At 41.0% G+C, this 16,860-nt stretch overlaps 1 protein-coding gene across 4 annotated transcripts; it reads left to right on the top strand.

Moving 5' to 3' along the window:
• The first annotated feature begins 3,839 nt into the window (after positions 1-3,839).
• LOC124267618 (high affinity copper uptake protein 1-like) lies at positions 3,840-15,052 on the top strand. Of its 4 annotated transcripts, XM_046702602.1 has the most exons (6): positions 7,281-7,366; positions 7,539-7,768; positions 7,799-7,897; positions 9,024-9,090; positions 10,828-10,933; positions 11,864-15,052. In XM_046702602.1, exons 2-6 carry the CDS (start codon positions 7,598-7,600, stop codon positions 12,210-12,212), a joined length of 792 nt encoding a protein of 263 aa, XP_046558558.1. In that variant the 5' UTR covers positions 7,281-7,366; positions 7,539-7,597; the 3' UTR covers positions 12,213-15,052. The 4 variants fall into 4 exon arrangements, with proteins under 4 accessions (XP_046558539.1, XP_046558554.1, XP_046558558.1 ...); XM_046702583.1 differs by lacking the exon at positions 7,281-7,366 and adding an exon at positions 3,840-3,937 and having other exon boundaries at positions 7,539-7,897; XM_046702598.1 differs by lacking the exon at positions 7,281-7,366 and adding an exon at positions 5,981-6,063 and having other exon boundaries at positions 7,539-7,897.
• The last annotated feature ends 1,808 nt before the right edge of the window (positions 15,053-16,860 follow it).

Here is a 16,860-nt window from a genome sequence, read left to right as displayed (position 1 = left end):
TGTCTGACATAGCAAACACATTTCAACACTTAAATACTTAATGATTGTCAATTGACGGTAATTTTGTGAAAGGGGGTTGGGTAAACACTTGCGAAAAGGTATTGGGTTCAGTTCTTAACCGGGGCCACAATGGAACAACAAATTTTACCAATGTAATATATCAGAAAACTCTCTAAATTTATGTGATTGATAATTGATACCTTTTAATGGTACTTTTGTTTAAAAAATGTTTTGTTACTGAATAATCTGATGGAAGCAAAGACAATATAAGTGGGTATGCTTTAAACTTTTGTGGGTATTTGCTGCACTTAGTCCTTGGACTTTAGTCCGGGATTTCATGTATCACTGGGAATTTGTTTAGCATTTACCCTATGTAAGAAAACCTTAGAACTTTGTACTTGTTATTTATCTTTGACCAAAATCTGAAAAGGTCTTGAGTGACGGTCATTGAAGGTAATTTGTAATGTGACCCCGACTTTCCCACTAAAATTCCTTTATCTGAAGGAAGTGTTTAAAGTTTTGAGGTGGATATAAAAGGTCAAATTTGCTGGAATGTTTTTTTTAGGTACATCAGGTAGTTCTGCCTCTCTGTATTTATGTGAAGTGATGTTACTCATATCAGATATAAATGATAAATAATGAAACATGGCTTGATGAAGATCAAGAGCAATAAACTATTCATAGTTGTACTGTATATGACTAATTTTCCCATTCGGGAAGCCACAGTGTGTGTGAGACTGTTATGGTATTTAGCATTTCGGTTTAAACTGTCTTGCATCAGACTGGCCATTCATGATGACGTCCTTGTTAATGTTTTTGGCATGTGACTTCTTTTTTGAAAGACCCATGAAATAAGAAGCCTAATGGTTAAAGCGTTGGCTCATCACGCCGAAGACCCGGGTTCGATTCCCCACATGGGTACAATGTGTGAAGCCCATTTCTGGTGTCCCCCCGCCGTGATGTTGCTGGTATATTGCTAAAAGTGGCGTAAAACCAAACTCAGTCAGTCAGTGTTATTTTATGGAATATGTCACTTCTACCTCTAAGCGCACGTACAATCACAACAAATGTGCGTTGATCAGCGACACTGAATAACCGCTTCAGATGCAGTAAACTCGCTGAGCGATCGGTTCTTGTATATCCCACAATGCAAAGCGCCGGGCATGATTAAAAAGTACTGCATTTTGGTGTTACTGTTAGGCGGCCGGTGATGGTTGGTTGGTGGTTAACGCCGCACTCAGCAATATTCGAGCTGTATGGTGGTCTGTAAATGATCGTGTCTGAACCAGACAATCCAGTGATTAACAGCACGAACATCGATCTACGCAATTGGGTTGCGAGGACGCATCAATCAAGTCAGCGAGCCTGACCACCCGATCCCGTTATTTGCCTTTTACGATAAAACATGGCTCACTGAAGACTAATTCTAACCCGGATCTTCACGGGTTGAATGAGATGAACCCGGCAGCCGCATACGGTGACAACGAACGTGACGTCAATGGAGAGGATCGTCTCACTTACTTACCGTGTTTTACTACACAAATGTACATGAATATAATGGATAATAGACCGTGTAGTGGTTAGAGCGTCCGCCCGGAGAGCGGAAGGTCGCGGATTCGATCCCCGACCGCGTCATACCAAAAGATGTTAAAATATGGTATTTGTTGTAGTGGTGGTCCGATTAATTGAAATGATCGAAAATTGGTCGCAGTGACTAAACGACCAAGCAATTGATCATGTTTCATCATAATCGAACACAAACAATTCTGGAACACTTGTTTTCATTAACAATATTTTTCACAAGGTTGGTTTTGTCTGTTACATTTCATAAGCACTACAAGCTCGTTTCAAGTCATGATTGAATTTATCTTAAAGACTCCAAGAAATTTATGTTCCTAACATACTAGTCATCCTTTAAAGATGTGAAATTTTGCCCCAAAAATCCAGAAGAACTACATGTTTTTTCATTATTTTTATGTGCATTAACAAATTTCATTAATGACGCTAACCAATTTTTTTCGATAATTTATCGGTTGTAATGAACCAATCATCAATTATGAGATTTTAACCAATTCCCAACACTAACTTGTTGGTCCCTGCCTGGCGCTCGGCATTAATGGGTACAACAAGGACTGGTTGGCTCGGAGTCAGTATAATGTGTCTGAGTGGGGTATTCATGCTTCACTGCGGCATGGTATCTCAGTGGGCTAGCACTACCTTAATTCTGGGCTAGTACAAGCAGCCGCACATACACATACACACGCATGCACGTCGTCATATGAGCGAAATATTCTCAAGCAGGACGTTAACCCCAATTTCACCTCACCTCTAATGGATAATGAAGTAATTAGTACGCTCGAGAAAGTTGTCACATATGACTTAAACGAAACTCGTGTAAAAGTTCACACTCGTTTCGTGTAAGTTGTATGACACACTTGCTCGTGTAATAATCTCTATATATCCTTTCATGCAGCGTTCGAAATAACCGGTAGCCTGATGCTAGGTAAAACTTCCCCAGGCTTGTGAAAATAGAATGACGGTATCCCGGTTTGCTAGTGTAAATTTTCAGTCTGAAAATTTCTCTTCATGGCATTATTTCATTGAAAAATTTCTAATTCTTTTAGTATTTTTTGTTTTGTTTTCAAGCCGACAATTCTGAGCTTAGTGAAACTACACACGAAGCTGAAATGCTAACCCGTTTCTAAGACGCGTTATGATTGGTCAGTATTAAGAAATAAACACCATAATCATAATGAAAATATAAACATAATCAAAATAGCCGACGCATCCTTGATCATTTGCAAATGGCGCCATATAAACAAACATGCCGAAACGACAGGCAGATATTAAGGCCTTGTTTCAAGGCAAACTTCCTGTTATTGCTAAACAAAGACGCTCAGTTGAAGAAAAAAGAGAATCTGAAAGATCGAAGCGTGAAAGAAATTTTTTATCGCAATGGTCTGCCGAGTTCAACTGGCTGATTTCAGACAAATCAAAGATGTTCTGTAATGTGATGATGATCTCATTAACCTTGGTCAGTCAGACCTTGACTCATAGAAAATAAAGAGTGCTTAACTGGACTGTCACTGTTTGAATAAATTTGAGCTGAATCATCTGGTGCTGACAATTTGTAACGTTGATGTTTAACTTTGAACTTTATGAAAGAAATAATAAATAACTACTTTTGAGAGTTTTGTATCTTTATTTAGTTTGGCACGTAAATTTTCATTCGGGCTAGTAACTTTTAAAACCTCCTAGCCCGGTTTGCTAGTGATCCTGAAATATTATTTCATACCCTGCTTTCATGAAATGATATCTGTTTTGGAACAGAATAATGACCCGCTGCTAAAGGCTCCCTGCATGTCACACTCTGGACAGTGTGAATGTGACACCTTTCAAACCACACACACACACACACACACCCGTGGCGGCTCCAGGGGGGGTGTTTCAGGGGGTTTGAACCCCCCTTTTGAAAATGACTTAAGACCACATTGTGAAAAAAAAGAATTGCGTTTGCGGAATTTCAAAATTCCTGGATCCGCCCATTCCTAGGGTGCACACACACACACACACACGTTTTGTCCCGAAAGTTTATTAAATTACCATTGAAACTCTCGTGAAGATGAAGTGTGCACCCTCCTTTCTCAATAGTGTGCAACCCCCCTTTCTCAAAAGCTGTATCCGGCCCTGTACACCATGGGTGATAGTGACCCTCTGATTTTCTGTTAAATCAATCGATACTGTTTTACGGAGTTATCACCACCCCTGTGCTAACAACACATTATCCAGAACGGTTCATTCATTGGTCATGTGACGTATCACGTGACTACCAGAAGCGACTTACAAACCGAACGTGACAGGAAGAGCATGATGTGAATCAGACGGCTATCGGTTCGGAGGAAGATGTCGGAGGGTCATCTGAGTGTATGAACAAGTGGTGAGTACTTGTACATCTGTATAAAGACCCAAACACATCTCTCACACCCAGAATCGGCGAGCCGGATTGTACATAATATAAACTTGAGTCGATCTTCGCATTGATTTGGGCGAGTCTATTCAATATCAAAGGGGACCAAGGCGGTCCTCCGTGTGAAGTAATGGTGATTATTTCAGGTTAGGTTGACCTTGACAGCTGAGTCATTCACAGAAGTCAGTTACGACATAACATGGAACACGGATGTGACAAAAGACCGGTAATATATGAACAGGTAGTGGATGGTGTTTTAGATCACGCTCCATTATCTTTTAACAGTTCACATTACATGTAACACAACGTTTAGGCCTATCTGCATAAATACGGGAATATACTTAACGTAAGTTGTTTATTTGATCTTATATCGATGAAGTGAAACTTTTTTGTCAGAGAAGACAGTTTTTGTGTAATCAGTGTGTAAGTTTCACGTGAGTCTCACTGTGTAAACAACACACTTTAAAAGTAAACACGGCCCATTGGTCGGAATGCTGGCGATCCTCACCTCCCTACACCACCTTACACAGCTGTAAGTGGGAGATGGGCTGAGACACAGGTGGACATTTTATGACTATTCGGCCTGATTCCGTGGTTGACAATGTACCGGATTCCGAAAACTGTAGTACATATCATCCTCTGCAATCCGGTATCATTCACCTCATTATATCAGCACAGCAGCTACATTAAGTACCAGTAATAATACAGGCGGATCAAAACATTGTTCATAAAAGATTAAAATAATATAAAACAATATTTACTTTTTGCTGGTATGATCTTATCCATTAACAATATTACCGATTTGTAGTATATATTTATTTTTTCTGTCATGTATTGACTATTTAGATAGGTTATGGTTCAGATGCCCTCTCTTGCACGTGCGGATAAAACAACTTTTGTTTGTGAGGGTGACAATAATGGTATTGCTGTAAATACGTGAACGTTGTCAATATATTTCATACAGGGATGTACTTTTAATGTCGGTAAACAAGCCGCTCCTTAACGCCTTGGGGTACGTCTTGGATGACACGGTGTTTCGTAATCTTCTTTATACCCCAGCTACCACACCCCTCCCACCAAGCCGTGTATTGTTGGTTGTAATGGCAACTGCTGCTACCGCCCCTGGTGTAGAGCCTCATCGATATATAACGTCACGGTAGGCGTGAAGTGACAGATAGTCAAATATATTTTGTCCCCGAAACGATAGTACATGGTTGTCGTATAACAGAAATATACCATTAAAAAAAAGTAGGGGATATTGGATTAACAAGACTGATAAAATGCAAATGATGAAGCCAAGGAGGAAACAGATGATGAAGAGAAATTAAGGGAAAATGCGACGATTTATTCCATTCCTTTGGAAATGTTTCATCTGTATGGATATATATTACCTTTTCTCATTGCATTGGCATTGGCTAGTGGTATGCTCGCAAATATATCCCCTACATTTTTTAATGATATATCTTTTCCTCCTTCCTCTTTGAGACAGGAATGGGAGATTGTTTAGGAAAGCTTATGCACCAGGTTATGAATATTGTTGTGGGACAAATACCTTCATGTGTAATAATTACTCGTGACAACCCGCCTGTACTAAACTAGGAAAGGTTATTTAACTTGTATTCTGTTCCACAAAACACCATTTCAGCTTTACATTGACGTTTTTAAGATGATGAATGACAGTGGATGAAACAATCGTTACCATCTGTTCATGCAGGCAAAAAGCTCAACAAAAAGTGGATCAATCGGCTGCTGATACTGGTATAAAAACTAGGGATGTACTTCACGCTAAACTTAAGGCACCAGTGCAGTATATTGATATTAATTATCACCTGTGGTAACACGTCGCAGGGTAATATTTCTATGTTTCAGTTCAATATGGGGGTGAGGTATATGCACTATTGTATTAACCAATACGGACTGCCGTAACTGTCAGTAAATATCTATACTATGTTGCCGCGACGTCTCGCTGCATTGTCCGTATCAGTATCGTGTATCATGTATATACAGGATGTACGCAACGAATAGGTAGATATTAGCCTGTATGAAATGCGTTGAATAGGATGTGTGCAGTTGAAAGGATGTGTACAGATAACTAGGTAAGCATTATCCTATATGTAGGATGTGTACACATCAATAGATATGGGTGCGATTGTGTGTGTGTGTGTGGTGTGTGTGTGTGGTTTAGCCTAGTGGTTAGAGCGTCCACTCGTCACGCTGAAAAGACCCGGGTTCGATTCCCCACATGGGTACTGTGTGTGAAGCCCATTTATGGTGAACACCGCTGAATATTGCTGGAATATTGCTAGAGGCGGCGTAAAACCATACTCACTCACTCAATAGGTATGTGTGATCCTCCATGCATCATATATTTAGAAGATTAGGTTGGATGTGTGCAGGATATATTTAATGATAGAAATGTATTAGCCTGTATGTAGGGTGTGTACAAACGAAAAGACGAGATTTGTACAAATAAATAGGTATGCATTATATATGCAGGGTGTATCTATGCCTAGACATGTACTAGCTTGTACGTAAGATATGTGCAAATGCATAAGTGGAAAATGTAAAAATAAATATCTCTGTATAATCGTGTATGAAGGCTTTTACAGATGAATAGGTATGATAAGATACTTTAAGCAGGATGCGTAAAGATGAATAGGTGTGTAATATCCCGTAAACAAGATGCGTACAAATGAATAGGTGTGACAGGATGCGTACGAATGAATAGCTGTGTAATATCCTGTAAACTGGATGCGTACGGATGAATAGGTGTTTAATATCCTGTAAACAAGATGCGTATAATTTAATGAGTGAGTTTGGTTTTACGCCGCTTTTAGCAATATTCCAGCAATATCACGGCGGGGGGACACCATAAATGAGCTTCACACATTGTACCCATGTTATAATTAAATGAATTGTGTCATATCCTGCAAACAACATGTGTATGTATACACATGAATAGGTGTGTATAGGTACAACCTGTGTGTGATATGTGCAGATTGATATATGTACCTATAGTTGCATATTTCGCCTGATTTGAAAATGTGATGAAAATACTGATAATGTAAATATAGACAGTAATGTCGATTACATGTGTATTGATAAATTACAAGTTACAAACTTACGAAGTTAACAATTTACGACCGCAGTTCATTCTGTTCGACGGACGCGACGAACATCGACGGCTGTTGAGGCAGCTCATTTGCCTCAGCTATATGTTTAAATCAATAGAACAGGGCCAATCTGTGGGATCAGCACATGCAGTCGATACCGTAATGGTATTTACTTTGTATGTTTCAAACAATGACGAATTGTAAAGCCGGCCAGGTGGTCGTGTCCGACACTGGCAGACTGTACGCATCGACGGTTGGCTGTTTCCTGTTGACAACTGAATTCCAGGTATAGAAGACATTTTCGTGATGTTTGGGACCGATTATATAGAAAACCATGGCGAAATTATCTGTGTGCACTTTAAGAAATGACTTGACGATCAGTAACGACCAGGAACAAGTGGAGTGTTACGAGCAGATATAATAGATGTGTTCATGTGTCCAGTTCTCATATTTTTCAGATTCATTGCGCGGGACTGAGCGAGATTTTGACCACTTGACGAAAATCTCCGGTATCATCATGGAGAACCACGACATGCACAAACATCACATGCACATGCATGACAATCACAACATGACTACGCCAGAACCTAACCATGACATGCACGCGCACCACAAGGACATGGCGGGGCACAGCATGGACCCACCAAGCGGCTACGACATCGCCAGTGACGACCACCATGACCATCACATGCAGAACCACAGCATGCATGACCATCACATGCAGAACCACAGCATGCATGACCAGCAGATGCGTGACCACGCGTCGCACGTGCATCACCATGACAACAGCGGCGGTCATCATCAGCATGGTCACCCGGTAAGATCTACAAGACAGATTAGCTAATATGTGTTATTATTGTCCGTGGATTTGGTGTGGTTTGTTTGTTGTTTAACGCTGCACTCAGCAATATTCCAGCTATATGGCGGCGGTCTGTAAATAATCGAGTCTGGACCAGACTATCCAGTGACCAACGGCATGAGCATCAATCTACGCAATTGGGATACGATGACATGTGTCAACCAAGTCAGCGAGCCTGGCCACCCGATCCGGTTAGTCGCCTCTTACGACAAACATGAGTTGCTGAAGACCAGTTCTATCCCGGATCTTCACGGGTGCCTGGAAATTAATTCTTTCCACCTGTCCCGTGGAAGAAGGTGTCCCATTATTCCATTGCTGGTCTTGGGGGCGGTGGGGTAGCCTAGTGGTTAAAGCGTTCGCTCGTCGTGTCGAAGATCCGGGTTCGATTCCCCACATGGGTACAATGTGTGAAGCCCATTTCTGGTGTCCCCCACCGTGATATTGCTGGAATATTGCTAAAAGCGGCGTATAACCCAACCCACTCACTCACTCATTGCTGGTCTAAGAGGTAACTTCACAGGAAACACGGGGCCATCCCAGAATAACTAGGTTCCCGCCAGCAAACGTCGCTTCTTAGTGGCAACGTTACGCCGAAGACCCGGGTTCGAATCCCCACATGGGTACAATGTGTGAAGCCTTTTTCTGGTGTTCCCCGCCGTGATGTTGCTGGAATATTGCTAAAAGCGGCGTAAAACCAAACTCAGTCAGTCAGTCAGTCTTAGTGGCAACGTATTAGAGGAGGTGGTCAGATCTATGGACTAGGTTGACGGCGTGGACCGTTGTTCATGATATCAATCACTATATTTCTGGTTCAGACTCTATGCCGTCCCATGGATGAAAAATGCTGATTAGGGCGTTAGGCCACTCACGCACACACAGTGTAAACAGACACACGTCCGCACAAGGACACAATCACACTTTCATACCAGTTTCCGTTGATCAATAATCGTAATTGTGAAACATATAGTCATAAACACGATTTGTATTAAAGTTCATTACCATGTTAACCATATCAGCAAAGGTCATGGTTTATTTATTCCCATAGTAACTGCATGTACATATATACTCAATGTGATATCTGCAGATGACGTTCCACGCACGGAATGACGACTTCATTCTGTTCCGGGAGTGGCAGCTATCTCCAGGGAAAGGTACGTCACGATGATTGATAGTTCGTCAGTGTGACGCTGTGTTGATGGATTACATGCAGAACCAAGGAAGTGAACACATGGCCGTGACTCATGCAGTCGAACATGTCGGTTTGACGGCAGGTTTAAACAAAATATCTGTAATTACATGTTTCAGAATTCAAATGTTATACAAAATTATGCGTCGACTCCCCAGTTCTGTTGACCTAGTTGACCTCTTCGTTAGTATGCAGTAGATTTATTTATTTATTTATTTTGCGCTATGGTGTAATTGGATTATATGGTCAAGACTGACGTGTGTACAGACTGACCTATGGTCAGAAAACTGCTTTTGTCGCTAGGCAACACACACTTAATTCAGAGGGCAAAATGTGGGAGTGCCGGGTTGTACCGGTACATCAGGGCGTCATTACAATTTTAGCGAAAAATAGGTGACATCTCAGTCCGTTCACAGTGATCCATATTTATTGTATTCACGAGTATTTAGCTTTTTACGGCAGAGGGCAACGCGAGGTATACATAGAGGCGGGTTGTCCCTGTACAGCAGGACGTGACATGTTTTTCGAGAACAAATGGTGACATCACTGTTTATAGTGATCCATACGAATATTTTGGCAGATAATCTCTGGCGTTCACGAATGATATTTTTTCAATCTGTCGGCACTTCCAGACATACAGAACGACCGATGGAGGATTCACTGTAACTGAAAACCTCTTTAGTTAAGTTTATAGTGTGGAGACGTTTTTAGGTTATCAGCGTATTTCTGGTGTCTATAAACTGGGTGGAGATTCGGGGGGCGTGTCATGGTACTCCCGACTCATTGAACACTCTTCGTGAGATTTGATTATATACCGGTATATACTACTATAACGATAAGAACACCAGAATGGCTTAATATGACGTCAGTTATAATATCTATAATAACATTATATGCTTGTATTGCGCTTAAACTCTGCATACCATTAACTGTAGACGTGGAAAAACTGACTGACTGAATTTGGTTTTACGCCGCTTTTAGCAATATTCCAGTAACATCACGGCGGGGACACCAGAAATGGGCTTCACACATTGTACCCATGTGGGGATTCGAACCCGGGTCTTCGGCGTGACAAGCCAACGCTTTAACCACTAGGCTACCCCACCGCCCTGTAGACGTGGAAAAACCCAATTGTTCCTATATAAACAAAGAGGAGAGTTATACAACTTCTTTAATATAATATATAGCGACGTTTCGGTGTAGCTACTAACACCGTTATCAAGCAAGTGGTGTGTTAGTAGCTACACCGAAACGTCGCTCATATTATATTAAAGAAGTTGTATATCCATAGAACTCTCCTCGTTCATCACACCAACTTCTAAAGTCCACTCAAATAAGTTGTTTCTATATAGCAGTACAGCTGAAATATTGACCGCAGCATTAAACTACAAATCTACATTCACATTACACGGAGTTGTAAATAGACAATATGTTATGTGTTTCCGTCAGGGTACGGGTGATACAGTAGGGTGTGGGCTGTAACTCCACCGTGCAGAGTTTTGTCCCTTTGTTTTTCCACAAAGAAGGCTTGCAGATTATAATGCCAAGTCGGTGGTAAGAGTATCCGTTCGCGGGTCTCTAAGAAGTGGCAAACGCTTCCAACCCGAATGTCAATTCCTCACCCATTTCACTGGAAGCTATGATTTAACTGAAACACTGCCGATTACGATGTTGATGCATATTTTTCTATTTCCGTTGACAGTGACGTTCTTTGTGTGTCTGACCCTGGTGGTAGTCGCCGTCCTGTACCAGGTCATCAAGATGGTCAGAGCGAGGCTTGGCCGGAAGTGCCGGAACACAAACTGCAAGTAAGTACTCCAGGGCCCTTATTCTCGAAACGTTCTTAACCCTAAGAATTCTTAACTTTGATCGTAGCCAATGTCTTAAGAAGTTCTTAGGACTACGAACGTTTCGAGAATAGCTAGCCAGGGTCCCTTTTCACAAACCTCTCGTAAGCCTAAGATCTCGTAACTTTTCTCAGAGCATTCGTATTTCCTATGCTGCAACACTGACTTGCGATAGTCGTAGCGCTACGAGAGCTTTGTGAAACGGGGCCCAGAAACTTACTTCCATCACTTTACCTGTAACAGATTTAAAGGGTGTTAGTGACAAAATACCTGCAAGAGTTGTTAAGTTCAACATGTTTGAGAAGAAAACCCCGTTTATCCGAAGTGTACCAGAAATTAACCTGGGATCCGGTTCCTCAAGATATTGGGACTAGGACTACAGTGGGAATATGTGTAATGTTTAAGTGTGGCAATTATGGTAATCTTTGCACAAAGATATGTTGAACTTGGCTTGCAATGTTCAGGCTTTGCGAACAGATTTGTCTACAAATCCCAATAGGTATCCGGACAGTAAGCGTCTGATGAGTAGGGTTTCTGGATTGCCGGGTCCCAGACTGGCCAGGTCCATTCGCAGTAGTAGGGTAGGGCAGGGTAGGGCAGGGCAGGGCAGGGCAGGGTAGGGCAGGGTTTGTTGATCTGCAACGAATAAGCAGATCATTTCATTTAACGTCGCCCTTTTGTGGAAGGTTCATGAAGTATTGACCTCAAACCGTATCACAGTTATATTGAAAACAGACACCCTCAAGACCTTCAACCACACCCTATAATCTATTAATTCAGTATTATACCTGTTACCCTACGCTGACTGTCTCAGGGACGCCCACCCAACGACATGACTTCTCTTTGGGAATGTCGTGTGGTATTTTTACATTTTATTTGTCACTGTTTCAGACGGTACATGCTGAGCAAACGTCACGTGATCCAGACGGCGTTGTACTTGGTTCAGTTTCTCATTGGGTACGTGTTGATGTTGGTTGTGATGACGTACAACGTCTGGATCATGGTAGCCACCGTCGTTGGAATCGGACTGGGATACTTCTTTTGCGGCTGGGCGGAGTATGAGGAGATCGTGCGCCTGCGCCCCATTTCTATGAAGTCCAGTCACAGATCCGTCTCGTTCGACTGTGGTCGCAAAGGGGACCAAGAGTTAGTTCCCTTGAGCAAGGACACAACAGCCACGGATATAACCATTCTAACATCCAATGTCGGCTGCGCATGCGACCACGACGAAACGTTGTGATGGTGACGTAGGTTACCGATACTATGGAAACTATCACGAGAGATTTGCATCATATATATATATTTTTTTAATTTTTTTTTGTGGCTCCACACTCATTAAAGCTGCAGCCTGCACTTATTTTCGTGGCCAACACACGGTAAGATGCAAGCATCTGGGAACCAGAGGTAATACTTATAGAAGTGCTCCATTTTGCAGGTGATCCAACTCTTCGCTGTACTTGTGGCCTTTAACACCCGAAGTCATTCACCATAGAAGTGATCGCAAATCCGAAGTCTAACTGCGGTTGTTGTCGTTTGGTTTTTTGGGGGTTTGTTTTTGCATTCTAATACTAACCCGTATGTGTGCACCTCTTCACTCCACCATCCATGAATACACAGAGCCTTTCTGCAGTGTAGCCGGCAGCTTTGTGGGACAGTTCATGCCCTGGATCCAGCCACTGTGTTTCCATCCACATTTGCTACACAAATCTCTCCAAAACACAAGAAAATGCATTGAAAAGGACAGCCAACTCAAATCTAGATTGCCAGAGCTTTGCAATTTAGCATTGGTCTGGACTCAAATCGGATATTAGTTTTTCTTTAGTTACATATTTTTGTATAAGATAACTTATTGATGGGAATCAATGTCCGTCTTATGCTTCAGCCTTGGAGTCATCTACTCTCCATATCGCTGACATACACGGCCACGGTAGGGTTCGCACAAGGCCCCCCCTGCGGAGTAGTGATCTTTAACCTTACACCGCATTTTAGTCTGTCGTACAGACCCTGAAGCAAATATATCCAAGAAAGGCCACGCAAGTCTAGAAAATGTGGCCATTCTAGATTTACTCAGCTTCAGGGCTCCGTTTCATTATTATTATTTTTTTTACTATGAACTTTTTTTCAGTAAAATATGTTCATTTCAGAGACTAGTTGTAAGTCTAACCGCATTTCTGCCGTATGTATTTTCGCGGATGGTGTTGGAACTTGTCTGTGCAGGAGTTGTAGATGGTTATCATTAACAACATGTTCGGCTATGATATGGTCATTGTAGCCAGATGAACTGTTTTATGAAAGTGAGGGTAGTAGTTTTCGTTAAGTATTTACGGGGTTGTACAGGCCCCACACCATAGATCTGACGTTATTTGAAGCCTCGGTAGATCTGCCTGAGAAGTGGAATCTCAGAATCTTATCTTGATATTGGTGGCATTTTAGAGTTGTCGAACCCTGTACGTTCTGCGCTGAAATAGCTGCTTCGTTTTACATCTAAAGTATATTTTCTAGTGGGAAGTTTATGGTGGCCACTTGAATTACGAAGTTACCATCACGAAAAAACACAATGTAAGGATTTTGACAGCCGAATGTCTGTTTGTGTTTAGGTGAGCAATATTAAGTCTGAACTGGTCAACACATTTTCCATTTTGCGTTTTTTCTCTCGTATGTACATACCACACAGAAGAGACATATTTTTCAGATTAAGTATTACATATTTGATTTTTCTTATCGTGAAAAAGTCAGTATTCATCAAGAAATCCTTTTTTGCATATGCATGTAAAGTTTCGCCTAAACATGTCTGTAGTACACACGGGAGGTATTGCAATAAAAATATTCTCGTAATAGGATTCTAAAAAAGATAGAAGTAGCAAAATACTACTACTAGTGTTTTAAATTGTAAAGATGTAATTGTTTTTAAAAATGCAATATGCGAATCATTGAACTCAATATGAACACCCCCGCACCCACCACTCATTTGACGTTTTGTTTCTTAGATATTAAGACATTTATTAAGATTTGTTAAACGCCAATAGTTTAACCTCTTCTGAAAAGGATGGCCTGTAAGAACTTATTTCTATTCATTTCTAATTTCTAATAAAACACCTTCGTGATACGTGAGTCGAGATGATAACAATGGCTTCTTGGCGCTGGTGGTTCGTAGACGCTTCTTGAACGTAGACTTGTAGTACGGAGACTTATCGTAGTACCATGGTACGTAACATGACGTCGCAGTTCGCTGTTAGGAGTTGCGTCCCGTGGATTCTCGGTTCGCCCCGATTGTGTTTCAAAGTTTGTCAGACTCTTTTCACCGAAGTGCGAAACGTCTGAGACTTGCATCACTTCGTGCTTTCCGCCCACATTAAACTGACACTGCATGAATTAACTGTGACGTTAAACTCAACTCACTCACTCACTCACTCACTCACTCACTCACTCACTCACTCACTGAAGTTTTTAATGAAAATAGCATTCACACATACACTCAAATCGATTTATCACTGTTTCATTTCGGGTGATTTTCAAACATGGATGTTAAGGGATCGTCATTCATGTTTGTAGCTTTCTAGTTTTACGAAACGCTAGTCATACGCCTTTTCCCTTAAATTATTACATTTACAAACTCATTTAGTGAAAACAGCTGTCATAGTCAACATGACGTCATTCTTATGTGACGTCATAAACATTACCTCATCAAAATATGGATAATAAAGACTATATGTCGACTGTTGACTCCTTCGTTGGACTGTTGTGTAACCTGCTAGCTCCGGTTGTAAAGTGTGTGATGTGAAGCATTTGACCCGTCAGATTCCCATGTCACAGTCCATAAGGGTCAAAATAAACAAGTATTCTACATATTAAATAATGTTTGCATTAGTATATTGTTCCACGTGCATGTTGATCCATAGACCAAATTTTGTCATGTCGAAACGGAACAAGGGTTTATTTACATAGGCCAACACTATGTTGTATGCATTCTAAATAACTTCTATTTTGGTGTTATTTTTTCTATGTGCAGTTATACTTTGTGGCATTTCTTTTGAACTGCCTAATGTACATGTGCAAGATAAATAAAATGTTCGACAAGTACATGTTTTGGTGTTGATTACGCAGCCACGTATATGTATATCAAGGATCATGAGGTTTAAGGATGGATTTGCCCTTTGGCTTGTTTGTTTGTTTGTTCGTTGTGAATGGTGACGTCAGCCGGTGCTGTATGTATTTTCCTGACTGGAGTGTCAGCATTGCAAAATTTTTAGTTACTCGCCGTCTCGGGCAATAAGAAATAAACGACGAAGTAATTTGGAAATACTGATCCAAATTGATGAATTACACTTGGAATCAATTGCGCAATGTAGGCATCTTTGGGATTTGTCTCTGTTGAGATAGCTGTTTGCTGGCCATTGTCCCAGTTTTGTGTACACTAATTATTTTGTTGTGTGGGGTTTGGTTATCACATCATTCAGGCGGCTATAAATCAGAAATCTGGTGAAAACAGTGACTTGATGTTGAGTGTCTGGTGTGGAAGAAATCGCCAAAGATAGCAAATAGGAACTAGAATGATGTGGTTCTGCATGACAAAAATAATAATTGATAAATATATAGAGGATATCATATGAGTGCCCATGTCATACTATGTTTTCGACACGAGTGCCTAAATGTTGGTATTTCCCTAGCGAGAGCGAGGGATATACCGGTATTTAGGCACGAGTGTCGTAAACATAGTATGATATGGGCACGAATATAATATTCTGTCTATTACCGAAGTATTCAAATTGAGGAAAATAAAACCAAATCTACTTTCAAAAGCAGGCTGTCTACCCGCCGTCGCCGCATATAGAACGCAACGACACAGAAGAAACGTGCGTCATAGCCTTGTTCATGACGTCACATCACCATAACAAAGTGATATTTTGCCCTAGTGCATCGTATGAAAAAATATGAAACCCGATATGTTCGCCCTCGTAGGTAATAATTAAGAAATCAAGCGTACGAGTGCTTTAACGTTATAATAGTTCAGGGCGAAAGTGTGCTTTATTACACTATACATGGTGGTAGAGCGAACTGTATTTCTTTTCTAAGATGCCAATTTAATACTTTCTAAGGATAATTAAGAATACTCGCACAGGGCTAACTGGCGCGCTGTTCTATTGATGTGTCTGCCCCCTACGTTAAGACGAACGTTATCAGAAGAAAATTGAAAAACAGTTTGATGACGGTTTACGTTCGGTTTAAATATCTTCTCTAAATTATTTTAATTACATCTGTGATTAACGTAAACCATATGGGGCAATATGAACGTGGCATTTCTTCTACCAACGTAAGTTTAGATCAGTACATCCAGATGAAGCTGAGTAGTCAAGCGACATTCCACGATTGCATTGTGGGAATGTAAACATTGCGAACGTTACCGTGTCGTGGAAAACTTGTAAGTCGAATTGAGACGCCAGAAAACATAAACGTAATGTTTCCACCAGTGACGTTAGCTGCGTGAAGCAACTGCAAACCAAGAAACGGGATGCAATGGAGTAGTTTACAGTAGGAGGCTGAACGAGGCGATGACAACGGACATACATCGTGACGTCGCTTACATTGTGACGTATTGCAAAATTGTTCGTAATACGTAACTTGCAATACATTCACAGCAGCACACGTAGTTCATCTAAATATTAGATTATACAATTTCCACAGACACGAGGAAAGAAGCCATGTTTTGATGTCAAATGCGGTATATAACAACCATGTTTGTTGTCACGTATTCCTATAACAAATGTATCTAATTTCTGCTATAAACAACGTATCACTTGGAGGTGTCATCAACAAGTCAACAGCTGGCATTTTAGCATACGTCAGTGACACAGTGTTGCAGATCGTAACAGATGCTGTCGGTGGAACCC

Source organism: Haliotis rubra, unplaced genomic scaffold, assembly GCF_003918875.1.
Source record: "Haliotis rubra isolate DU_JTF1 unplaced genomic scaffold, ASM391887v1 Scf1005, whole genome shotgun sequence".
Classification (NCBI taxonomy): Eukaryota; Metazoa; Mollusca; class Gastropoda; order Lepetellida; family Haliotidae; genus Haliotis; species Haliotis rubra.
Note: the sequence above shows the minus strand (reverse complement) of the source record. Positions and strands in the feature narration are given on the sequence as shown.

Coding starts and splice junctions, on each gene's coding strand:
- LOC124267618 (XM_046702583.1), top strand. CDS start 7,598: ATGGAGAACCACGACATGCACAAACATCACATGCACATGCATGACAAT. Junction 7,898..9,023: donor ATCATCAGCATGGTCACCCG/GTAAGATCTACA, acceptor TGATATCTGCAG/ATGACGTTCCACGCACGGAA. Junction 10,934..11,863: donor TGCCGGAACACAAACTGCAA/GTAAGTACTCCA, acceptor TCACTGTTTCAG/ACGGTACATGCTGAGCAAAC.